At 38.1% G+C, this 27,048-nt stretch overlaps 1 protein-coding gene across 1 annotated transcript in view; it reads left to right on the top strand.

Annotated features, from left to right (window-relative positions):
* The window catches only part of CACNA2D3 (calcium voltage-gated channel auxiliary subunit alpha2delta 3), a 372,509-nt gene that overhangs the window by 111,460 nt on the left and 234,001 nt on the right, over positions 1 to 27,048 (top strand). Inside the window, exon 4 of the mRNA XM_056501471.1 lies at positions 5,762 to 5,821. Within this exon, the coding sequence (XP_056357446.1) occupies positions 5,762 to 5,821 (60 nt within the window). The remainder of the gene's footprint in view (positions 1 to 5,761; positions 5,822 to 27,048) is intronic.

Raw genomic sequence — 27,048 nt, 5'->3', positions numbered from 1 at the left:
AACCCCAGCCTGGTGTCACTGCCCCATGGAAAGCCTTGAGTGCTCCTGGGAGGAGCAAATGTTCCTCCAAGGTCACATCAGTGTCTGGTGCTGCTCCATGGGCTGTGGCAAACATGTGCCAAGCTTTTTGTGATGAAACCTTGAGACTGGGAAGTCTGTTTGCACAGCAGGGCATTCATTGCTATCTGATGTGATACTGGGTTTGGGCATGGGAAATAAAAGTGAGACTGAGGAGCAGCATCAAAATCCCTCTTGGCTTCTTTACCTTGTCTGCTAAATGAGCTGTGAAAGGAGCAAACCCCAGAACTCTGAGGGAAGTAAGGAGGACCTGCAGCAGAATTAGCACCATGCCAGAATATTACCTAAGTTCACTTAATGCTAATAAATCTTACTCTCTCTCAAAACAGCCCTGCCTTTTCAGAAGTTTTCAAAGCACCTGCAGCCTTACAGATTTCCTGGAGAGGAAAACCCCTTTTTCCCATCTGAAATGAGCCCCAAAATGGGGAAGTCACTGGAAGGTACCTGGGTAATGTTTTTAAGGTTTAGAGATCGATTGCTGAGTGCTCCCACTTGCACTGCTTGGGTTTCTCACCGAGAAGCCAGTGCAGAAAATTGCTCTGATGATGGAAACACAATCTCATTTCTCTCCCAGGAATACTTTCAACTGCTGAACTATGTTTAAATTGTTATCTGGCAGCGCTTTAGGAAATATTTTTGGCATATTCACACTCAATTACTGTAAATTTTGATTGGAAATTAGACATGCAAATGGATAGTAAGGTTATTATAGTTGCACTGAATATTTCACCTGAAGAAGAGTAACTGTTGGTAATTGTAAATATTTTGTGCACAGAAATTCGATGTTTCTGCATACAAAATGCTGCTGGTTTTTGGCTGGTATTGTACCAGAAACCTTGCCTACATGACATGAAAGAAATATGGTTTTAAAAAGAGGCATAGGTTTTCCTTTCTTGTTATCTGCTGTTTTTCTTAACAAAGTTCATTATATTTGATTAAGATAGAAATCTTGGTTACAATTCCATGCATAGGAGTCAGAGAGACAGGTCTTTTAAAGTGACACAAATGATTATTATGACTTTTTCTTTTAAAACATATCTCAAATCAACCTTGAAGTTATATTCAAATTTTTTAGGAACTTCAAACATATCTGATGCCATGGGAAATAATGAGAAAGTTTCTTAGGGCTCAGGGCTATTTTTTGCTGTTGGTTCAATGCATTTGATGCTGGAATATAAGAGCAGCCAACAGACTTGTCTGCACTTCTTTAATGACTGTCATATGCCAGTGTATTTTTGAATGAAGTGTTATTAAATTGATATTATAGAATATGAACCATTTATGACTGAGATGATACTAGAACCTAGCTGATACTAGTTATAATTAAATTGGAACCATCTTCTGTCCTTTTTTGTGATTTGTAATAGTTTGATTTTGAGAAGGGCAACACTGAGAAACATTTCTGGTTTTATGTGTTCAGTAGGTTCATCTTAGAAAAATAGAAAGGAAACAATGAATTTTTTTTTTTTTCTTAAGATTTCATAGCTGAAAAGACAGAAGGGCATAACTTCAGTGAGCATTTATGGATAAAGATTAGTAACCCTCTACAGTTCAGGAGTCCAGAAACTGATTCAAATTTGGTTGTGCTGATGAATTTATTTAATCTAACTTCAAAATGGAATTCTAATGAGGGAAAATCATTGAGAAGCAATCACAAACCCTTAGAAAGTAAATGAAGAGAAAAAAGATCTCAGAAACTAAAACGACTACTCTACCTTCTGCATGTTTTGTGTTGTTTTTTTCTTGAAATCGTTATTTGCAACTTTTATTTTCACCTTTCCTCTCTATTTCTGTTCCTTTTCCCCCTTACTTTTTGTTGGATTCTTCTTGCACCTCATCCATTCTGTCTCATTATCTATAACAACCTAACTTGAAAAAGAATTTATCTGGGAATATCAGTTCACTGAAATTATAATATCATTTGTCAAGAAAATTACCTTGTTGGGTAATTTGAGAGATAGCTCAGTGATTTATTAAAAAAAAATACTGTGAGGTAATGAACATTTATTTTTCATCTCTCAGCTTTTTGTTATTTGTGGTATCAGTACTGCTGAATATACAAAACATTGACCTTATGTTTTGGTGACCACCTTGAGGTTTTGTGTGATTGTTATTTGCTCATCTCCTGCTTCTTGCCCAGTTTTTATCCATGTTGCATTGTGATATTCTGGGTCAGGCAGTTCATCTTTCTCATGTTTTTATGTATTGGGGAAGTTCTAATAATTAGTTCCTTAGCTGGGGGAACCTCAATTGAGTTGTAACTTAGAACATTATAATTGCTTTGTCTAAAGATTGTGGTGCTGCCCTTGACCTGCCTGTTCATCACTTTTCCACATTTAGGGCTAAATTTTTCTAAAACCACCCTAGAATGGTGTGAGTGTACCAATTCTCACTCTGTGCTCATAATTTACTCCATGTAAGTGCATGCTGGTAATTCACAACTCCCTTCAGGATAACCACAGCTTGGGAAGCATTTACTTGCTACAGCAAGAATTTGAGATTATGGTTACTCAAATGGAAATATATTGGCATTTCTATTAAGAGTGTCATTATAAACTATTAAGCTGAAATTGCTAATCATGCTAATGTTGAGACTCATTGTTAGATAACTGCTCAGTTATTAAAATATTTTAAAAGGAATTTTTTTGCCTCCATATAAAGAAGTTGTAGTATTGCATGTGGTTTTTATGTTTTTGCCTGCAGAGTGTTAAGGAATTTCTTCTATCATGCTTCATCCCTGTGGGGACCTCTTTAAAAAAAATCCAACCAGCACCCACCCCCCCCAAACACAACAAAACCCCATGAAACATTTGAATTCAATTTCTTCATTCCAATATAATTTGTGTATATCCACTAATATATCATTTTATGGAGTTGGGCTTATTGTTGGCTTTCCTTTTCTGTAGCTCTCCCAGATTTCTCATGGTTTCCTTCACAATGGTGTTGAGATACTTTAAGCAAACTGTGGTTAAGGACTGATACATAGAAAATGCAGAATGTGCTTGCATTTTTTTCATTTCATGTACCAAAAGTTTAATTTTTTATTTAGTGTTGTGAGGGCAAAGCACATGTTTGCTCCTATAGCTTCAAGAAAAAATTCCTGTCAGTAGACACTTCACTTCTTTGTCATTGAGTTTCTTGTAGAGAATGTTGCTGAAATGTACATTAAAAAAATAAAAGTAACAACTGAAATTTTAATGAATAATTCAATAAAATAACAAGCAGTACTTTTCTTTTCTGGGCTGCCCTTGTTACCAGATGTTTCTACTATTGCCCATCTTATGCTTCTCTAGTTATTTCTTACAAGTGGGGATAAATCTTAGTTTAAATTTATTTCACTGAGGCAAAAATGTAATTGAAACACATTGGGATCAATACAAACTATATAAGAAGCCATGAATTATTTTTCTTGCCTGCTAGATACTGATATCTAATATCACTAGTACCTTATGAAATACTATAATAATTTTTCTTTTGATGATTAAGTAAGTATTTCAGCACAGAAAGAAAAACATGGCTCTCTTTTCCTTGTATTCTTTTCTGTATGAAGAATTTTTTTGATCCTTTCACTTTTTTACTCCCAAGCTCATCAGTCATGAACTTTTGTATCAGGTGAGCACAGAGTAGTAATACACCTATGGCTTTATAAGAAAGGAAAACACATCTGCAGTAATGCATTGAATTAGAGTAGTTATTTTACATAAAAGACCTTTTCATGCTTGAAAAATGAGGGCTATATTTGTAAAATCCTTATAGCATGCTGAATAAAGATGGGCTTCTGAGAATGTTCAAATGTGTATGGATTTGTTTCAGTTGCCTTAAAGCTTTCCCCTCAGAGGAGAAAATTTGTGTTATTTCCCTTTTTAGATTCTAAAGACAAAAATTTGTGGCTCAAATGAACGTTCATTAGTGTTTCACATTGTAAGGTCTGTTTTTGGTGCTATTCAAATAGTACAGGAGCAGTGGGAACAATGAGTTTTATTTGAAGTGTTTTTCTGTGGATCTCCCTCCTGCAGTGGGCTGGGATGTGTTGTTATTTTTGGGTTCTTTTATCCCAGGAAGGTGAGCTCGGACATTTTGCCAGCTCAGTTCTGGTTTGATTTGCCCCGTGTTGGAACCAGCTCAGTTCCAGTTTGGGTGAAATGGGTTTGCTGTGACCAGCTGGGTTTTCCTGGGATGAGCTGTTTAAAGCTGGAACCAGTGGGATGTCAGTGGGTGCTCCCAGCACAGGGCTCTGGGAAGGTGACCTTTTGCTTCTCTGTATCAGCCAAGGTATCAGGAGTATTTCCAGTTTTTAATTGTGCATTTGAGGTTGGAATTCTGCACCAAAGAAAAGCCTGGAGAGGCTCCCCATGGGGTGTGCAGGGAAGGGAGCAGAAGCCAGCAGAGGCCAGGGTTTTTTGGGGCTGGTGCTGGCTGTGTGTGAGTGGGAGGTGGGATGCAGAGCCAGGGAAGGCTGGGACTGGCTGCTGCTCTGCACAAACCTCCCTGCAGCCGCCGTGGCTCTGCTCAGCCTGTCAGCGCTCTGCTCAACCATTTGTTCTGCATTGGCAACCAGAAATATTTTTCTTGGTTGAGTTTCCATTATAGCTCAAACTGTATAGCAATCAATATGAATTCTGATTTCATTTTGATTTATATCCAAAGACTTGATAAATGTGCAAACTGTTATGAAAAGGGAGGAAAAAAAAAAAGTGTGCACGGCTGCCCACTCTGTGTGTTGTATTAATGAGAGTCTGGACCTTGCTTTGTGATGTGAAAATATCTGTGTGCAGCAGTGTCTGACAGAGCAAAGAAAATAAAAGACACAGAATATTCTTTGTTTGATTTTGGCTTGTACATCTATGAATGTTCAGGTGGATTAAATGAAAATTGGAGGAAGGAGTCTCTTCCATGGTTAAAATACTCTGAAGTATAAAGAACCCTGAGTAAAACCTTAGAAAGGGTGTAATGTCATTTCCCAATAGAATATTTGCTGCAAATCCCTTTTTGAGTTAAATGGTTCAGGTAGCTGTGGTTTGGTGTATTTTCATCTCAGATGGTAATGGTGAGGAGCAATAACTACTACTAGGAGTTCTGGATATTGTTAAGAGGGCAAAAATACTATGGAATTGCTGCCATTCAGTAAATGTTACTTCTGTAATTGCAGAAAAATCTCGTGATAATGTACCATGTTAAGGTAGTATTTTAGTCTGCTTGCTAAACAAACCTAGTCTTTATTTTCCTTATAATTTATAGTTGATGCGTAATTTAGAAATTAATTTTTATGTCCATTTCTTGAAAGTGCATTTAGGGAATCCCTCCTATTTTAATGTTAAGGTAGATTTGAAAAGGGCTCCTATGTGCAAAATAAAGTCCATGTGAATTCAATTTTGGTTTTGTTCTCTCAAAAAAATAATTTCAGAATAGGAGCTGAGCACTGGTTAAAAAAGAGACTTTTCTATTTCTGTATTTCTTAACAGGTGAGCTGTTTTAGAGTTTTCTACCACATACAGTAGGTGCCTAGGGTTTAAAAATTCGGTCCTTTATTTCTTATTTTAAATCTGGATTATTTATTTCTATTCAATGAAGTATGAGAGCAGATAAACTGCAAAATGCTCAAGCAATCTGTTTTTATACCAGGTTATAAACTTGTTATCCATTATTTCAAAAACACACCTTTTTTTTTTTTTCTTTTTTTCAGCGTCTTGTTGAAGCTGCAGAAGATGCTTACCTGAAACATGAATTTGATGCTGACTTACAGGTAGTAAATAATTACTTTCTTGAATGTTTATCATCAGAGTATATACAATGGTTTATACAATAGCTTGCTTGAAGAGCTGCTGTAGAAGCCAAGCATGTGAGTAATAGAAGGTTGCTGATTACAGAAAATGGAATTAATGAAGGCTGGCTCAGTATTTTGACAGGTTATGCTTGTGTTGGGACACCAAGCAGGTGGCTTTTAGTCTTTGAGAGATTTCATTTAGATTCCCTTGCATGTCTGTGTGGGTCAGGTTTTTAAACACAGCAATTAGCCTCGTGTTGTGTCTCTGCAGTGTGCAGGTAAGAGCTGCTCTGCAGAGAGTAGAACTTGCAGATGGGGTGGGACCCACAGGGATGGGATTAGCATGACCTTGATTTGTGCAAGTGGTTTGTGTTTGGATGTGTATCTGGAGCAAAGGCTGGTTTTTGCCTTTCCTAGGAGCCCTGAGAGCTGCACCACTGTCGTGTGCTGCCTTTAGGAGCAGCGCCGGGGCAGCTCACAGATAAAAACGGTTCAGACAAAAGCTTAAATGAGACACATAATCAAGAAAAAAAAAAAAAAAAAAAAAGAAAAAAGAAAATAAAAGAAAAAAAGGAAAAAAAAAGAGTTGATTTTAGAAACCAAATAATTTAACCTGACATTGGAAGTTTAACAGAAAGTCTTACTCAATGCTTAGATGAGTGAATTCCTCCTTACCTTTAATTGAATTCCTATATCCATGATTTCTTGAATGTCGTGTTAGGTGGAGTTTTGTCTACTTTCCCTCTACCTAGTTTTAATTTTAAAACCTTCTGTGAATATTTGCCATAAGTCTATTTAAATTTTGGGCTTAACAAATTAAAGGAAACAGAGACTTTTTCCATTTTCCCATATGTGTATCTAAGAAATAAACAGATCTGTTAAGTTCTGTTTTCAGATTTTACCATGGTTACTTCCAGTAATCACAAAGCACTTTATTTTAATGAAAATATGATGCAAATTACTGATTTCTGTGCAGAAGGGAAGAAAAAATAGAGTCAACTTACCAGAACCAAGCATAAAAATTTGAGTTTAGAAGGCTGTGATACTGAGATCTGTCAGCCCAGGCTGGAGTAAGGATAAAAAGAGGCCACTGAAAATGATAATTCACATTATTGTTGCATATGCAAGGACTGCTGGGTTCTGTATTCAAATGCTTTAGAGTTCTATTATATGCCAGCCTTGCAGGGGTGTGCTGTGTTTCATTTTGTTGAACTTTAAGCCTTGGAGAAATAGGAACCATTATCTGAATAAATCAGAAACACACTTAGAGAAGATGTTTTAGAGGGCTGCAGTAAATGCTTCTTCACTGCAGGACAGGTCTCACTTTGACAAAGTCCTTCATTTGCCGAGGCTCTGGCCATATTAACACTTTCAGGAAGCCAGTTAAAAGCCATTTGTGTCAGCAGCATTAACAGGACAATCAAATCTTTGTGTGGAGCTCTGTTGTTTATTACTGTCACGGTCCATTAAAGCTAATCAATTGTTAATCTTGGTTTCAGCGACCCCTTTGCAACCCTTGCTGGGTGATTGTTGTTCTTTATCAAAAATCTCATAATCCCATCTGCTCGATAGAAAGTAATGGCCAGGATGATTTGATAGTGTACATTCAAGTGGAAGGGGACAGAAGGCTTATATAATGTACAGTGCATGCAATTCTGCTATCAAACAGGAATTTTTTGGCATTTGTATTGCTTTGGCTGACTTGTGGAAGACAGGATTAAATGCTTTGAATTAGTGATATGTGATACAGCATCAGCCTGTGCCCTTTGTGCTCAGATATTCTGGAAATTCAGAAAGCACATTAAGTGGTGTGTTTTTTTTTTTTTTTTTTTTTTTTTTTTCCCTTTGGACAAAGATAATAAAAAGGTTAACATCTTCTGCTAGGAGATCTTATAGTAAAAGAAAAAAAAAAAAAAAGAAATAATTCATAATTATTGTTAACTGAAATTTGGCCTCCTGATCTTTTATTTCCTCTGTGAGATATGTATTTCCTAAGATGTGAACTGCCTTGTTATAGTTCACAGAAACACTGTGGTGGATTTGATCTTCTGTGTCCTGAGGATAGCATAGATAATATTGTTTTAGTACATAAAAATGATAAAAAGGAGAAATAAAATAATATTTTTATTGACTGTAAAAAAGCACCAACTTAAATAAAATACTAATTGAAGGAGTTCACCTTTTAGACTGCTGGTATTCTCTTCATCAGTGCTGAAACTGGATTACATGGTCAGACTAAACCTCATTCCTTCTGGGCATTTTTCTTAGTAACATTTTTAGTTTTGACCTTAGTTATTCCATAGGTATTCTAATCAATACACTGTAATTCTCTGTAATAGTCTAAGCACTCAGCTATCTATCCCTGGATTGAATCTATTGGCACCACCAACCTTGTGGTTATAAACATAAATAAAATTCCCAGGGAATTGAAAGGAATAAATCAAAATGGGTGATGTGATGTTTAACTCATCAGCATTATACATTGCATGTTTGAGTAATGGCCAAACTATGAATCAGTGAAAGCAGACTGTAAAGATTTACCTTGCAGTATTTGGAGTTTGGGAGATTAATTTTTTTTCTGTTAAGGATGTGAGGTTTTAAGGAAATAACCATCTAAATGCTAGTTATGTTTGGGTCTCAGTCCAGGGTTTTCTTACCTCATGGGTATGGATGCAAGTTCTGTGTTATTAAATATTATTTTCAGTTTATCAGTGGAATTTCTTTAGTCATGCCTCATGTATGTACAGTAAGTTACCATTTGTATTACTTAGTTGCCCTGTCACAATATATTCACAGGTGTAAAGAATTGTTTCTCTTCCTTTGTATGGGAATGTCTCTGTGCTCACCTTTGTTTGAAATGAAGCCATTCCCCTGATTTTGTGACTTTAACAAAATGGAAAATCCCCCAGCACAGAGGTCAGCTTAACTGCCATTCTCATATACCCATCAGGAGTACCAGAATACTGGCTGCTGCAGGTTTTGGATTGATTCTACAGTCTTTAGTTTTCTTAGCTTAACCGTTCGCCAGAGTAAAAAAAAAGTGGAGAAAGATAATAAGGAGGGTAATGTCTTCTGCTAGGAGATGAGCTATTAAAAAAAAATTCAAACGATTTATAATTATTGTTAACTGAAATTTGTCTCCTGATATTTTACTACCTCTGTGCTTGGGGGTGTGTTTCCTGAGATGTGAACTGCCTTGTTATAGTTCACAGAAACACCAGTGGGTTTCTGTGAAATGCACCAAGGTGACAGGCAGCTGTGCCCCCTGCAGTGGGTGCTGAGCCCTGGGCTCCCTGTGCCACCTGTGCCACTGGAACTGAGCTCTGTGCACACACAGTGTCACTGGAACTGAGCTCTGTGCACACACAGTGTCACTGGGACTGAGCTCTGTGCACACACAGTGTCACTGGAACTCTGTGCACACTCACCTGTGCCACTGGAACTGAGCTCTGTGCTCATACCTGTACCACTGTAACTCTGCTGTCACTGGAACTGTGCACACTCACCTGTGTCACTGGAACTCTGCTGTCACTGTAACTGTGCACACTCACCTGTGTCACTGGAACTGTGCACACTCACCTGTGCTGTCACCATCAGGACAGAGGCAGGGCAGGATCCCTCTGGCAGCCTTGGGCTCCTCCTGGGTTCCCATAATCTCAGGAGGTGGATGCTCGGCTGTGGGGGCTGGTCCTGGAGTTCTAAATAACTTGTGCTTTGCTTCTTACAAGCAAACAAAAAATCCATTAGTTTTAGAAGAAAGATTTATAATAACTTAGTTCCTATCCAGTTTTTGTGCTTCTGACCCCAGTGACAGGAGGAAGTCATGTAAAGTTTTGTCATGACTATTGTTCATTTGCTGACTGATTTCACTACAAATACACATCTGCAGGGTAGTTCTTTTATTTTCTGTGTGTTAATTAAGTTCATTAGTTCATTTGCTTTACATCCCTGCTGAGTTTTCTCTGCATGTGTGTGATGTGATGATAAAAAAGCAAGGTTATGTCTTTCTGCTCGAATCAAAGCTGGTGCACCAGAATGACAAGATTTTATTTCTCTGGTTGTTGTAGTTTTACTTCCTGCATAAAATAGGAGAGATTCAAGTGCCAGTGTGTTGAGATGGTTGACCTTATTTCAGTTTTATGCCCAAAGACTAAAAGAGCATTAATCAAAGAGTTTTTAGGAAAAGATTAGTTTCTTTTAAGAATACTCTTAAAGTTAATTTACTGGGATAAAAAAGGAATACTGGTGTAAGGCTGTTTCTCATTATTCATTTTTCTAAGATCTGTAACATATGGCTGAGCCTTAAGGAAAAGGTTTACAAAACTATACCAGAGTCAGGTACCTGTCTGCCAGATTTTGCTGTCTGTTAACTCCAAATTGCATTTTGTGTCCTTGAAAAATCACATCCTTACTCTCAGACTATGTGTGTTGGCTACATAAAAAATCCTGTGAAATCAGCAGATGGAAAGTTAAGGGATTTCCAGTGGTTTACACATATGAACAATGCACTTTTTTATACATATTTTGAAAGTCTACAAAAAGTAAGACTTCAGACATTTAGGAGAAAGCATAAATAGTAAAAGAGGGCTAAGGAACAAAATTAGTTCAGTTCATGTAGTTTTCAGTTTCTGGGTATAATCCTCCAACTGTTAATATTACTCAATAGTTTATTGTTTAAGGGGAGCTGCCTGGCTTCTAATTTTGCAATTCAGCTGTTAGATACAGAGCTTAAATATAGATATAAAATCATTACATAAATTGATGCTACTTGAAAAAAACCAAAAAACCTGACCTAAATGTTTATTAAGTATAATAATGCTAGGCAACATTTTATAAAAATGGATTATTAAATGCTTAGGGATTTAATCAAAATTTAAACAAATAGATAATAATTACATTGACATCAGGTACTGAAAAATAGAAGGACAAAAGATAATTGAGAACAGCCATTCCTTATAATCCAATGAAACTCCTTTTATAACACATGCATTACTTTTATGTATTTCAGACAAGTCTGTTTGTGTATTTATTACTCACTGATATTGCATGAGGCACATGATAACTAGATTTACAGTCTATTAATATTTTTCTAGCTGTTAGAATAATGTCCAGTAGTCTGAAGTCAGCTCTTGAATGGGAAAAGGAAACCTGTTACACTTTAAGCACTTGTAACCAGTGATTGAAATGACTTTTTTTTTGAAAAGTGCATTTAAAATAGCAGTGCAACATCTGAAGTTTGATGTACTGCATGAATTATTTATCCAAGCTGCTTATTTTTCTAAATCAGAATTCAGTCTGTCTAAACTCCAAGCCTACAAGTGGAAACAGCCAAAATTCCTTTTTAGACTTTCTTTGAAACCTTTTGCAGGTCCAAGTGCTCTCAGCTCTGTTTGGGTGGGATGTGGACACAGCAGCTCAGGCTTCCAGTAAGGCAAGAGGAGGAAGAGATCCCCATCTCACACAAATCTGAGCTGTAAACTTCTGCACAGCCCCTGCAGAAGTAGTTGCATAGCACTAGAGTTTATTCATCTCTAAATCTGCCTCTTTTCCCAAGGTGCCTCACCCAGGATCTGCTCTCAGGGAGGTGTCTCCATCTCACTCTGGCACTTGGGTCTCTCTGGTTTGTTCATCCAGCTGGAGGCAGAGTTTGGATACAGCTAGGATGTAAAATGCTGCTCTTCATCTGAATAGTTTGAATTTTTCCATACTGGCAAAAAGATAAGGGAGATGAAGGAAAGACAGTAAGCATAGGATTCAGAATGTCCTTAAAAACAGATTGCAACACCAAAGGCCCAAACTCTTAGAAATTACAGTATGGTCCAAAAGCTAAAAGGAAGGAAAAAGTGCACAGAAATGTCAGTGTCTAGTGAGCTAATGAACTAGTGGCCAGCAGGCCACATTTAAATCATAAAAGCTTCTGTTGGAGTTTTTATTTGGTGTTAGTTTTTCTTTTCTGTGTTTATTTCTTTCATAAAATCCTACCTTTTTTTTTCTTTTTCTGAAAGAGATAAAATGTTCCTCTTTGCAACTCATAGTTTTGTATTATTCTTACTGATTTCTGTGAGCTCAAATTAAGGAGTTCCCAACTGCTCTAGTACTGCAACAAATTGATTTTCAGATTTTCAGCCCTTTCATTGGAGAGCATTTTAGCTTGTCTACTCTTTCCTATTTATTTGTTGAGGTTGGCAAGAGGAAAACTGAAATAGCAATGAAACTATCAAGGCATCAGTGAATTCAGATATAACTGGTTAAAAAATGCAGCAGAATTCATGCTCAAAGTAATCTTCAGAGGAAGACTTCCACTTGGCCTTCACTCTGCATGCATGGCAGGGATTAAGTATCAGAAAGAGAGTACAGAGAGAGAGAGGCCATGCACCCTTGTGGTTATTTTAATTTCAAAGCTTTTATATTTCTGACTCTGGCAAGCGAAGAGAAGAAGAGAAACAAGGTTCCATGAAGCCAGGCTAGCAATACTTTAGTTCATCTTCTAATCATAAATGAATATAAATTCGTTATTTTTTTGCACTTTGGAGTTTGGGGATTTTTGAGCACTTAGAGAATATTTTTGATGTTTTAAGACAACTATGATCAATGGATAATTTTTATTACTTTTCCTCCTTCCACACATTTATCTTACTAAGAACTATGTTCTCTTACTACAAATGAATCAAATGCAAATAACTAGAGTGTTTTTATTGACAAGAAGTGACTTTGAGCACAGAAGAGCAGAGTTTAACTTGCTGTCTCAGGAGCAGAGATGCAGGAGAGGTGATGTTTCAGCAATTTTGTAATTTTGGTGTGGTTCTGCCTTATACAGGGACCCATCCAAAAAGGGCAGCAATTCTCTGCCTGTCTGTTCAATGCTGCCCTGTCTGCACAGGGCTTGACAGCAGAGGAGCAGACAGCTCTGGTCTGAAGTTGTCACTGCAAATAATTTTCTCTGCTTCTGAGGAAGTTTGGCACAGATTTCTGGAGGTTGGTATTTCTCACTTGAGCTACAGGACTTTTCCTCTTGGTACCCTTAAGCCAGAAGTAGTTTCCAGACATTTCTGGATTTATTCTTGCCAGCCTCTCCCAGAACAGCAGTCTCTCTCTGAAGTGTGTGAGCTGTGTGCTGAAGAACACTCTATAAATTCAGTTCTACCCATCAAATATGGACACAGTGCTTTTGCCTCGTGATACATGCTGTAAATAATTACAGAAATCTGAAACCTGGAGTTGCCAAAGAACTGCATGACTGGGCTGATAATGCTGTTTTCCTGAGATTTTACCTTTTATATTTATTTGGTCCTTTATTATGTTTGCTTGCTACTAGCAATGAGAAGGAAACAGCTTTATCATCCCATGAGTGTTTTCAAAATTTCAAGTTCTCTGATTAAACATTGAGACATCCCAAAGGTTTTTCTGAGCAAGAGAAACTTCTGCTTCCCAGCAAGTCATAATCACATAGGTGGGGCTCTCAGGATATGAGCAACCTGTTCAAGTTGCTTCTCTAGTGAATATTAAATTATTTGTATTATGTGAAACAATTCAGCAGAAGAGTTAGTGAGACACTCAGCTCAGAAAAGCCTGATGGATGGGGCAGTCGTTTTGGATCTCAGAGGCTCTAATCTGAGTGCTCTCCTACTTGATTCAGAGGATAGCTTTGAACAGCTGCATAAATCTTTTCCTCTCTGGCACAATTCTGCAAAAAAGAAATGTGTTTTCCAAAACTAAGAAGATTAACAGTTCTCATCTAACAGCACCAATAAGATGGAACAGAAAGTATTTACATACAGACACTGCCTGTGCAGCTTTTCTTTCCCATTGTCTAGTCATTAAGTATCTCCAGGTTGTGTTTTTAATGCTATTTGTATGCATCTTGTAAATATTAAATATGTGTTTAAAAGAACTACATGTTTAGATTCTTGCATATTCACACAAACACATGGGTTTTAAAAATAAAACAAAAATTCTATTTAGAATAGTGATAAAGCAATTTGCTGTTTGCAACATGAAATTCTTTCATTTATTGTTTTTACAAGGCAATTCTTTAACTTTTTCTGATACAATAGACAGAGAATAAACAAGTATTGTTCAGATAAGAGGATAATGATGTACCAGAAGAAACCAGTCACATGAATACAGATACATTCATTTTCAAGCAGGTAGTTGGGAGAAAAAGGAGAGAGTATGAAATGAACATTTAGCAGAAAATTAATGACAGTACTTAATCCTTAAAATTAGAGTGAAATTTGTAGCATCAAACAATGTAAACTTGCAAGAACTTTACCTGAGACTCCAGAACAATCTACTCTCAAAATGCCCAGCATTCTTTCCAAGACTGCCCAAACCAGAATAGGTTCAGCCAATATTTTTGCCTTTCCTTGCAGTCACAGCAGTGTGTGTACCATGTGTGCCACAGTTTAAAATGAGAATTTCAAAGCAGACTGTCCTTTGGGAAGAGGTGATCCCAGCCCCAGACCCTGCCCTGGGCAGGGATGTACCAGTAGGCAGAACAGGTTAAACTGGACAAACTTTGTTTTGTGAAAGGAAGGATGTGAAGGAGGCAGAAAAAAGCAGAAACTGTGCAGAAAAAGGTTAAGTGCCAGAAGACTGTAAAGTGCAGGGAAGAAGGATGGAGGAGAAATAGCTAAATAATGTGTAAGGGCAAAGCTGTTAAGTGTTAATATCTTAGTGTTTCAAGAGTACTGACAGTAATCTTTTTGCAAGTCTCTCTGAGAGCCATTACCTTTGCTTAAAGTGAGGCTAGAATGGAGAAACCATTTTCAACTACTTAAAAAAAAACCTTTGGAGAGAGCAGAAGAGTAGGTAACATTCAAATAAAATTTCAAAACAGGTTTCAGACAAGCCAGGCAAAACAAGTATGCACTGGGAGTGAGGGAGAAACTGCATAGATGGGGAAAAAAGATCACAATGTTATTGAAAAACATGCACTCCTTGAGATTGCTGTAAACCTTAGAGAGCTTGGCTTATCTTTGTCAGAGCAGACAGAGATGATGTGTTTAATAATGTGTCTCTCATAGATGTTTATGGCCTATCAATTTCCAATTCTAACCAAGGAAGCAGCTAAAGAGCCAGAGAAATGACATACAAGGTGAAGTTCGAGTTGCCAGTGCTTAATGTTTGGCATATTGGTGATAGCAAACAGGAACTTGACATTGAAATTCACTTCATGGTAGGCAGTTTTTTGGCTTCTTTTGTTCAGATTTGTGGCCTTGAACATCCCTCTCTCATAGAAAAACAAAAAAAGAAAAAGCTTGCCATCTTCTGAAAGTGGTTTTAAATTAGCTTTTAGCTTGGTGCTGCAGACAGGGTCAGCAGAGCCCTGAGCCTTTGCCCTGCCCTCAGCACCAGCAGTCAGACTTCTGCATTCCCAGCCCTGTCCAGAGAGGAGAATATTGTAAGAAAATGACTCTCCTTGGTTTAAGTGATTGTCAAAGGCAAGTGACAGATCTGAGGAGTTTGATCCTATCAAGATTCATCTCTGAAATGCTGCTCTGGCTTAGCTTTCCTTTATCCATGGATATTCAGTGCATATCTGACAGCACAAGCAGGAGGTGATGTACAGGGATTGTTGTTTTCTATTTGTAAAGTCTTCTACAAAGGCAGCCTCAGTCTCTCATCAAAGCTGTGTGTCTGAAATGTGTGTTCTGCCAGGGTCATGTGTTTTCTGAGTTCTCTGGAAAGTATATTTAAAAAAAAAAAATTATTTGAAACCTCTGTTTAATTCTGTGTGTACTTGTACTTATATCAGAAACTAAATGCAGGTACAGAATGTTGCAAGTGAAAGATGCTGAAGTGCTTAGGGGAACAGGCAGTGCTGGAGTTAATGCTTTTATTTATAAGGCTCATTGGTCAATGATACTGAACTCTCCTCCAGGAAAAAAAGATCCTTAATTCACTCTTACAAAATTCAATGCCCTATTGTTCTCACTTTTCTGAAGTCACTGTTTATAACATTGCTCTCCTCTTCCCTCTGAGGAATAATATAATTTATTGGAGCAGTTCATTCATAGTCTATGTGATATCTATCTTTTGGGACAGAGATACCTTTTGCATGATGTACACACTGTTAACTTCAAACTCTTCCTGTTTGCTTTATGTGCAAGGGTCCATAATCAGGAATATTTATGCATCCTGGTACTCAGTTGTGCTGTGCTTGCTGTTTTCTGCTCTTCATAGAAAATTAAACTTTTTTTCTTTTTGGCTCACACCTACCTGAAAAGCAAAAGATTTGAGAATATTACCCAATGGATTTATGATTACTAGGCAGATAGCCAGTAATAAGCAGTGATATCTGATACTACAGCCCAGACATTCTCTGCTTTTTTCCACCTTTTTCCTATTATCTCTAGGTTTAATAAACTATAAATGGGAGACATAAATGGCAGACCATCTTTTCTCTTTTTGTGCCTTTTTTTTTTCTTTGGAGGTGCTTGGTGATGAGATTATGTTAAGGGTCATATATTCTTCCAGCCTAGTATTTAGGAATAGGCAAATTATTGAAAAGGGTGGAAGTGATCTAGGCTTATTCATTTTTGTGGGAGAACAGCTTTTTTTTTTTTTTTTTTGCTACACAACAATCATTTTAAATGGAAATAACAGTATTATAGATAGGGATTTAATGAATATATATGAGAAAAGCACGATAGGAGTCACTAAGCAGTTCAGGGCTTTAGATGAGGTCACGTTTCTGACTTGTGTAGTATGAAAGTGAGTAAATCTTAGATGATCATAGTCGAAATATTTCCAGGGTATTGTTATTATAGGAAAAAAAAATCTCTTTTTTTTTTTTTTTGCCTCTGGCTTATAAGAAAGATATTGAGTGAAAACCAGCTGCATTTGTACCTTAATGTTTCTATTGCATATATTGTGTCTTTGTTTCTGGATCTCACGTAATTGCTGACTGTGAAATTAAAATACCAAGCTCATTATTTCAATCCTGAAATATAACTTGCTTTAGACTTATGCTTTTGTCTCTAATTGTAGTGTCCATGTGTTGAGCTTCATTAACTCGAAACAGAAGGAGCCCCCACTTTTGTGTTAAAGTTAATTAAACCTGGTAATGGTTATTGTCTGAAAATTCTCTGGGTTCAAGTAGGTTATTTTGCTTCTGTCTCTATTTTCATGCATCATTTCATCAGTTGTGGTTTGTCAATTCATAATATACAGGATTTGCCTGGACTCAGTGAACTGAGTTTTTTAATCATAAAAATACACTTGCATGTTTAATTAATGCATAGTTGGAGTCTTCTCCTTGTGAAATAGTCACTGGTGACTTTTAAACTCAAATTTTAAAAAAAAAATTATAAAAAAAGCAATTATTTTTTCATGAATAACAGGTGACAGCACAGTGCACAATAGATCAATGTTTAGTTTTTAATATAAAAACTGAAGATTTCAAAATCTGGCAAATCCATGATGAGTAAAACCTTCAGACTTAGAAATCCAGCATTCTGAGCTGTACTCCACCTAGACCTGTGGCCATGACTGAGAGGATAAATTAAATATGCACATTTCAATGCATGTATAGTTTAGTATTTATGCTTTAATAATTTTGTTCAAAGTTCTGCAATTCAACCTTAAGTATAATGCATGATGTGCACATTTTTATCACTGGTTTTGTGGGTTGTGCTGTGGGAGATGTCCTCCTTAACAAATACCCCAAAAACCTCCTAGTGAAGGAGCATGTCTAAGATCAGGCCATGGGTTTATCTAACAAAGCTCAATGATTTAAGTGCATGAAATAAAAGATTAGAAGGTGTACTTGCCTATGGGAAAAGTTTGGGAGAAAGGAGAAAACTGATGGTGTCTTCCTTCCAAAATCATGCAGGCTAAGTTCAAATAAGTATTTTGTTTGTGATTCATTAAAAAAGAAAAAGGACAACATTTAAATAACAATAATTTTATTTGCTATTACTTTTCATGCATTTTAGATTTCAGATTTAAACCATCAGCTGTTTAGCTGTTTTAAAGCTAGTTAGGTTTAAAGCTTTCAGACTATTCAATTGAGATGTAAAAAAAAAAAAAGATTTTAAATCTTATTCTGCGTCCAGTTAGCTTTTTGAAATGAGGAGCATGTGTTCAGGGAAATGTTGCTGTGCATCCAAAAGGTGCCAATCAGAGATATTAGTGAAAGGTTTAATGGATATTCTGTGTGTGAAGCCCCTGCTGACAAAGACCTTTCAGCATCACATGCAAACCAGAATTCTGCAGCAAAGAAAAGATGAGTAGAGGGGGATGTGCTGTGTTGGGAGGGACCATGGAGGTTTTGGGTATAGGGATGGCAAAGGCTCAGCTGGTTGACAGCAAGGTGAGGAGATTTGGTACAGTTTTATGGCTTGTGGAAGCTTTTGTTGGATTTGTGACTATTTCCCTTTTTTTGACAGGGTGTATGGAATTGTGATGAGGTAAAATGGTCTGGACAGAGCCATTTGAGGTTAGGAAAAGCTGTGGGAGGTTCTGGAGGCTGTGAGGTCTCTCCAAGCCTTTCTGCCCAGCCCAGTGACCTCACTGCCCTTCAGCAGCAGTTCTGAGCTGCTCTCCATGGTCTTCTCTCCTTTCAGTCACACTCCCTCCTCACTGACTCAATTCCCTGCTCATCTGCTTCAATTTCTGACCCGTGGCAGCAGCAGAGAGGGCTGGGGGAGACAGGCTGGGAAAGTGCTGCCCTAACTCATCCTCACTGCCTTGCCCTTATCCCTATCCCCTGCTCCTGGAGCACAGCCCTGGGCTGGCTGGCCTCTGTCCCACACAGCCCTGGCTGCTGGTTGATGATTTCTTACACAGGACCTGCCACCAGCAGCACTTCAGCTCCCTGTGTCCTTCCCCATCACAAGTGTCACGTTGTCTAATACATTCATTTAGTAGCTGGGGAACAATTGTTTCCTGCAAACACTTGGGAAATTAATAATCCCATTAATTATAGGGGTGTTGGTGCCACAGATTAATGGCAGAGTAGAGATGTTGAAAGTTAAGTGCAAATCTGTCAGTAAAGGGGAAAATCCTACATCACCTTTTGACAATTTCCCTCATTTTCACTGAAATTCCCATAAATAACTATTGAGGTAGCTCTCTAAAACTCAGATGATTATTTTTCCCCTAGGGAAACCTAAATTTCCAGGCTCTTACTACATGTTAAATGTCAATAATATGAAAAGGCATAAGAAGGAGGTGAAATACAGGATAGTATTGTTATGAGAAATTATTCAATTTCTATATCCTCTCCCCTTCCCTACTGTGTTTCATCTCATAGAACTGCAATTTTCTGCAGATTTTATGGGACATTCATTGGGATCTATTACAGGTTACAGAATGAGAAATCTCTTAAAGATTAATTGAAATTCAGAGAATAAGATTGTGTAGCATGTACTATAAAACCCACTTGAATCTAAAAATATTTGTTCATTTTTGATCTGAATTCTGCACTGAACTCCTTAAAATAGCAGCCCTAAGAGTATCCACAATTAACCCCATAGATAAATGAAATTCACCTTTTTCCCCTGAAATTTAATTCCCTCTGCTCCAGGCTGCAGATGAGCCCTGACATTAACTGGGAATTCAGGGACATTCAGCCCCTGTGTGAGAGAACTCCAGAGGGACACTAGAAAATCTGTGTTTTCTGATTTGGGCTTTACAGTGCCATAAATAGTGACATCATAGTATATACACACAAATATATAATGATGAATACAGCAAATGCAATCTTGCACATTGGCTGGAAAATACATGCTCCAGGCCCAGATTTAGTAGGAACTTTCATATTCCATTCTTGGAATATAAAGCCAGCATTTTTGTCTATTTTGACTTTTGCATTAATAAAATGAGGTCAGGAAATCTGTTAAAGTTTATCTTTTAAAATGTTTTCAACCCAGTCACCTTGTTTTAAAAATCATTTCCGTTTGTTATCTGCACATGTAAGTAGATTGTGTTTCCTCGTGATTGAGTCTCTGAAGGAAAGCACTAACAGATTCCTGTAATTGATTATCCTTTAATGATACATAATGGCAAGTTCTGTTTTCCATTATTGTTACCCTACAGGCTGAGCTGTAACTGCTGCAATCCCAGAATGAATATTGATGTACAATTGGTTTAGTAGGGTTTTACCAGCAGGAGTGTCCTGCACTGGCTCAGCCGTGTCTGCAGCGCTCGGGGAAAGCAGCCGCTCCCACAGCTGGGCAGATGTGCAGTGGGCAGCCCTGCTGGGGAACACTGCAGTCCCTGTGTCTGGCTGTCTTGGGCAATTACAGATGGGAGTTGGCTGTTCTTACATCTGCAGTGTTTCCCTAATTGCATTTTCTTTTTGACTGTCCTTTTTCCACAAGCTTCTCCCTCCTGCTCCCACCCCTGCAAGCCCTCGATGGAGAGCACGGTGGTCAATGATCTGAAGGTGTTGCTTATCTTCCTGATTGGTATTACCCAGTTATTTACAGATGTGCCCTGATGGTATAAATCCCCTCCCTTGTGTTTCAGTGGAAAGCTCAAGAGCAGGGATTACTTTGCATGTGAGCACAGAGTCCTGGTTTGTGGCTTGTGCTGCTGCTCTTTGCTCACACAAATCAGTTCTGATCCCCCTTAGCTGGGCTGTGACCCCTGGACATCCAGCCTGTCCTAGCTGAGAGGTCACAGGGAAGCTCTGGTGAGTGATCCAGCACACACACAGCTGGCCCATGTGGGAAAAACAAATTTTGAAAAGATAATTTCAGTGTTGCATTTTGCAGGTTCTGCAAAAAGCCATAGAGCTGTTGTTGTCTCAATAACCATTGTATATGGAAACTTAATAGCTAGAACATGATAATGATGTAAAATTGGTGATGTACATTCAAAACACTGGATAGAACCACACAGTGTATCAGATAAGGCACTGACTGGGGCTTTGCTTTTGCCTTGATTTTTATTTTCTTTACTGAGCAGAGGATGGTACTTAAAGCTGGCAATTCTGGCAAGTTGTGCTGACAAATCTCATTTATTGTATTGCAAGTCAGCAGCTATATTATCAAAATCCTTTATTTTCCAGGAATTTACATCTAAGCTTTCCCATAGCATTCACCATATTAAGCCAGTGATGGTTCTTAACCAAAAATCAGGGGAAAGAAAAGAAGCCAAAAACCTGCTGTTTGGACTTGGTGAATGTCAGTGTTTGGCAGAATCAAAATGCTTTCTAAATCTGAAATAATTTTGTTTTTCCGTTTAAAAATGAAATTTTAGCTTTAAATTTCACTTTGAATTCTGAAAATCAAGCAGAGTCACTCCTGAAGTAGACACTTTTGTAAGTTGAACTCAAACACAATGACTTGCCACCACACGCAGATTTTTTGGTTTATTCTCTGCTACATACATTTTGCAATGTTTTAAATTACATCACTGTATATATATGTATTAACATTCAACACTTGGATTCTGTTTAATATAGGTTAAATATTAGTTTAATGGCTTTGTGTCTGACACTGATTACAATTCAAATCCTCCTTGCATGCTGTTCTGCTGATAGTAATAGCAGCATTTGTAATGTTCAGTCTTTGCCATCCAAGTCATAAACAGTAATATCAATTAATATATACTTATGCTTGTGTGCAGGGATTAATAGAGAAATTATTTTTACTATCAGGAAACCATTTCAAAGAGATAAGAATGGCAAAAGCAAAGCAGATGAAATTACTTAAATGGCCTTTTCAGTGGTGGTATTTGAATGTTTGTAGTGTCTCACAGCAGTTTGGAATATAGTATACAATTAAATTTCCTGTATATTTGTCTTGTAGAGGAACAGTTTTTGGACTGTGAAGGAAAATTTATGCTCTAGTGCAATGCATTCTCAGCTCAACCCCACACTGCAAAAGAAACCTCTACACATTTCTTTAATTTAAGAAACATGAGTTCTTAATTAGTTATGCATAGACAATGGTGGATTTTTCCAACTGCAAAATGATTAATAATACGTAATTAAAATGGAACCTGGATCAAAAACTCATCAAGTCTCCCTAATGCCATAATACTGTACCCTTTTCCTAGGCAAGTGATCCTCCCCAGGGGATCTGAATGATTCTCTGGAAATACATTTCTGCAAATGCACTGTCTACTCTCATAAGGAACTTCCAAAATTTTCAGCTGGGGAACTTTTTTTTTAAAATATATTTTCATGTTAAAAATATGTAACTCGTGAGAGTACTAAGCAAATTTTGGAAAATATGGCCAAACATGTATGCAAGGTATGAACATGCTCTGTTAATATGCTTTATTGTTAGAAGTCAGGTGTAAGTAAAAAAGCACGTGTGTATTAGTCCTACAGCTTTACTGAATGTTTTTTTTAAAGAGTGTACAATTTATCCCTGCCAGAATTAAACAAAAATCTCTCCTGCTTGCTGCTAAGCAAAGTTCCTAACAAAGTGCTGATAAACCAAGAATAAAGTATCTTTATTTCTTTACTTGTTGACCTCCCCATGCCCTGTTCCCCAGTTTGGCTACCAAGGACTCACCAGGTGCCACTTGGAGCCCAGAGGTTTGGGATGAGCAGTGCAGGACAGCAGGGCTGGGCTGTGTCCCAGCTGCTCAGTGGAAGGAGCTCTGTAACGCTGGGAGCCACTAGATGCCACTCTTGTCTCATCCCAGCACGAGCCTGAGAGTATTTATGGTTGTTTAAAAATCCAAACTGTGCCCTCCCACCCCCAAAGTCCCTTTAAAGATGTTCCTTTGGTATTTCAGATATTTTGCCTTTTATTTTTTCTCTTAATTAAGCTTACAGTACGACCCTATTGTTTATAGTTTTCCTTCCCTGCCTGTAATGCTACACTTGTTTATAAATATTTCAAAGCTATCCCTAGACAATATTTTTGTTGCTGGACTCTTGCATGGCTGTGTTGTGCTCTCTCTCATTTTTCTCTTTGGGTGGGATTCACAAAACTCTGCCATAACTATTCATCTATGTTTGATTGATTTCACGGCCACTTATGGTGAAAGAACCTCTAAACCTAATTTCTTAAAAAATTCTCCAAGTACTTCACCTTTGCATTTTTTTTCTATACCAGATACAGTAGGAAGCTCATGAACTTTTTGTATATTCAGATTTTGTCATTGATGACCTTCTTCCTACATTTGTCATGGCATTTCCAAGCAAGTTGCCTGAATGTAGATTGCCCAATTTTCAGGTTATTCTTATCCAGGTAGTTGAGGAAGAATAAGTGTAAATATGTTCAGCTTATTTAAGACAACAGAGGAAAAATTTAAAAAATAAAGTTATTCCTACAGTCTTCAGCATAAAAAAGTTGTAATGTTCTACATCTGCACAATAGCAAACTTAAATTTCTTTTGTTGGCACGGCTGAAGATGTTCTCGTGTTTGTGTGAATTTGATATAGACCTCATGATTTTAATACTGTTTTCCACACAGAATCAACTGTTCTTTTTCAGTTTTTAATGTTTATGTAAGATGCCTTCTATGTGCTGTAAGCTGCTTGTATGGCAGCCAGACCTGATGAAGTCACTTGAAAGATGGGCAGTATATATATTGTAGGCAACCTGCAAAAGCTTGTGAATAACATGGCTGAATAATGATGGAAGATTATAGGGGTATAAAGACCTCTGCACATTCAATTAAGTTAGATTTAGATTTTTCTGAGTATTTTCTTGCGCACGTGGAATGAGGTGAATTGATACAAAAAATGCAGAGGGATAGATGCATGGAGAAAACCTTTTGTACCCTGCTTAGTTTCTTAGAGGTGAGAGTTGGTGGTGGAGCTCTGTGGAGAGAAATGTGATTTTGGAGCATCAAAATGTGAGAATAGAGGGAAAAGATGTTAGTGCATAAAAATATCTCAGTGAAAAAGAGACTGGATTATTTAAATCCAGTAGAGCTATCTTTATTGAGAGTTTATAGACTGTATGCCAATAAAAATGATTATTCTGTTCTTTTTAAAAAAACCCCAAAACTATTAGTGATTTATGGAATTAAGAACCACACTACATGCTGACCAAAGTCCAGAGCTGAGGTTGCCTGTGGAACCTTAACTTTATTGCTTCCATATCCCTGAATAATAATTGTGCAACTTGAAAGTCCCCTTTTTGTCATTTGCAATGGAATGATTTAATTTATTTAAGTTTCTGTGATGAACACTTAATGCCTTGCACATGTAGGAAGGGTTTGGTCTGTGACTCAGCTCCTGAGCCTGTAACTGCAGCCTGTCTGCCCTGCTGCACTCAGGAAGCTTTTTGTGCTCATTAGCAAAGGCTGACCTCTCTGCTTGTATACACTGTCTTGACCATGCAATTGTTGGAGGGCAAGTTTAGGGATGTGGTTAAATTAGTCTGTAATTTTATTAACTCACTTGGGACCATAGCAGTTGTTTATTAAAGGTCACTCTGTAGTTCTTTTCTCCTCTACTATCAGATCTTCCCTTTGTAATCTCTTCCCAATGAGCTCCCCATTACTTCCCTTTCCTATGAATATTTAAGTGCTGGTGGTGAAAAGAGTCTGTATCAGCTTTTGTGAAGCAGGTCCTCATGTGGTGTGTCTGGAGAATACAAACCCCTCACAGAGCTATTCTGGCTCACAGGAATGGGGGAAGTGTTGAGTTTCCTTCTCCCCAAGGGACAGTGGCTGGCAGTTCCCTTTGACAAGAGTAATTCCATGCCCTTGTTTGGAGAGCTCCATGTCAAGGGTTTGCAGATGCCAGTGTTGCTCAAGAGCCACCATCTGCAGGATGTCCTGTGATGGGCACACACCCTCTGACCCACAGCAGCTCCCTCACCCACACCCCTCTCACCCCTGTCCTTCCCCAGAAGTGTCCATCTCCCATGGGAGCCCTGCTTCCCACAGCATCCATCCTCACCCCTCTTACATCTGCTGTCATCACTGAAGGACAGTGTGAGTACCCAGTGAGTATCCAGAACAGTTCTCCTCTCTGTGGTGATCTTCAGGTGATGTCTCCCTACCCTGATGTGGGCAAGTTGCCAGTGTCAGGGGATGTCTTGTCTGGCAATAAGTGACCTTGTTCCACCTTTGGGCTAACTACAGAGGAGAGGGGCAGCTCTGGTCCAGGTTCCAGCCCTGGAGCTGCCTGCCAGCTGCTGCAGTGGTTCTGGCAGTCTGGAGAAGGGCAGCACAGGCTGGGGCTGAGCAGAATGAGCTGCAGGGCGGGGCTGGATCCATGGGCTGGCACCTGGACCAGCACTGGGTGTTCCTGGTGGGAAACCTTGGGCACAGCTTGTAGGGACCCCAGAGCAGGAGGAGACGGTGCCATACAGGGATGAAAGGATGTCTGTTGTCATGGTGGGGGCTCTGTGCATAATTTCCCCCTTAATTAACTAGGGCTCTTTCCCTCTCTTCCAATATTAAGTCAGGATGCTTTCCTCAGATGTAGAAGGGCAGACATTTTGAAGGAAATTAGTTTTAATCTAATAAAGTCTGTTCCAGGACAGAATTTGCAGTAAGCATAACCTTTTATAAATAAAGCTGAAAAAGTAAAAGAACACTAAATTTTAGAGAAGACAGAGTACACAGCATGTTTTTTGTGGTAAATACTGGGACAAGGAGGTTTATTCCCCATCAGTGTAGGTATTTAACTTTGGGGCCAATGAGTGCCAGATAAATATGGGCTAAAAATATGAAGTGTGGTTAAGAGAGAAATTTTATTTTCATATGTTGCACCTCATTAAAAATAGTTACTACAGAGTGATAAAAATATAATAATTGATGACCTTATGAATATAATCAATGACAAAAATAATCTTGATAGAAAAGGATTAGGGAGAATTTATATTAAAATCAACATAATGATAGTTATTATCAGAGTAGGAAGTTGTGGTTAGAATGAGGAATGTGTTTTGAGAACTCATAGTGTTATGATATATCATTTATAATATAATTTGTTTATTTATATTTTTTTTTCTATTTTCAATGTATGGAATGCTTCTTTTTAGGAAATCACGATAAGAAATGGGTAGCTCAGGACAGTTTAAAGGGAGTGCTGTAACTCACTGTAACATGTTGGGTACATGATCAGAAAAAGCTGGATCCAGTTTTTCTCTGACACCCTTTGTGGTGCTGTAAGGTGCTGGTGTGTGAGGCCAGCCCCGGGGCCATGAGGAAGCTGCTGCCTGGGGTTTGACAGCAGAGGATCTGTGTAGGACAAGGCTCCTCCGAGGTCACAGGCTCACCTCATAATAATTCTGATTAGCTGGGGCACAGAACTGTACAGGCAAGGCAATGCAGCTTCCAGCTCACCTTTTCCATCTCTGTATTAAGAGAGGTGATGCCCTGGCTTGTGCTGTGCACCATAGTTGTACTTAATCACAGCTGAGGTCACACCAAAATTAAAGTCAACTGTAAGGTTTGAGAATGAGAATTAAATATTTAAGACACCCAGGAATTAATTTTTTCCATTTCACTTATCTTTTCAGGAGGCATGTGGAATTTTGGGCAGAGAGGAACTAAAGTAATAATTCCTTTTCCCCTGCTTTATTCTCTATATCACTTTTTTCCTCTGTCATCTTGCTTTCCCTTAAATTTAATTTTAGCATGGTGAAATGCACACCAAATTCAGAAACTGAGCATACATTAGGAATGTATTATTCTTGCTGATTGCAGGTAAGTAAACACCAGTGAAGGACTGTGCTTGCCAGCCCTTTTCAAACCTTATGTTAGAACTCGTGGAACCATGCCAAGCACTGATGGACTTCAGCTATCATTAAAAGCTAGATTTCTATGAGATTTTTTTCCAAGGTTCACAGAACTCCTCAAGCAAATTTGAGCCTCATGGCAGCAGTCTAAGGATTGATTTATTGTTGTCTATCAAACTCTAAAATAGTTTGGGTTTCATGTTTTCAGCATTACAAGTAAACTTGGAAGCTCTGACCCTGACGCACAGCTGAGTGCAAAATCCAGAGTGAGCCAGAGTAGAAATCAAAACTGACTCTTCTCAAACCATGCGGCTGAAACCTGCAGGTTTTTTCCCTAGAAGTCTGTATTATGTGCCTTTCAAAGGACTGATAATAGCTTGTTCTTATTTTACAAATATAGACAGATAAGAGTTGGCAAACACTCTTGTGAGAAAGAAAAGAGAATGAAAGAAAATAGGTACAGAGAAGCTGTGAGCCAAGCAGCCCCAGAACCATACTGTGAAATGATATGACTAAAATATGTGCATGGTAAATAGTGTGACATTGAAAAATGAAACATTCAATATCACAGCCAAAGGAGAAAAATGCCAGCTC

Source organism: Oenanthe melanoleuca, chromosome 12 (assembly GCF_029582105.1).
Source record: "Oenanthe melanoleuca isolate GR-GAL-2019-014 chromosome 12, OMel1.0, whole genome shotgun sequence".
Classification (NCBI taxonomy): Eukaryota; Metazoa; Chordata; class Aves; order Passeriformes; family Muscicapidae; genus Oenanthe; species Oenanthe melanoleuca.
Note: the sequence above shows the minus strand (reverse complement) of the source record. Positions and strands in the feature narration are given on the sequence as shown.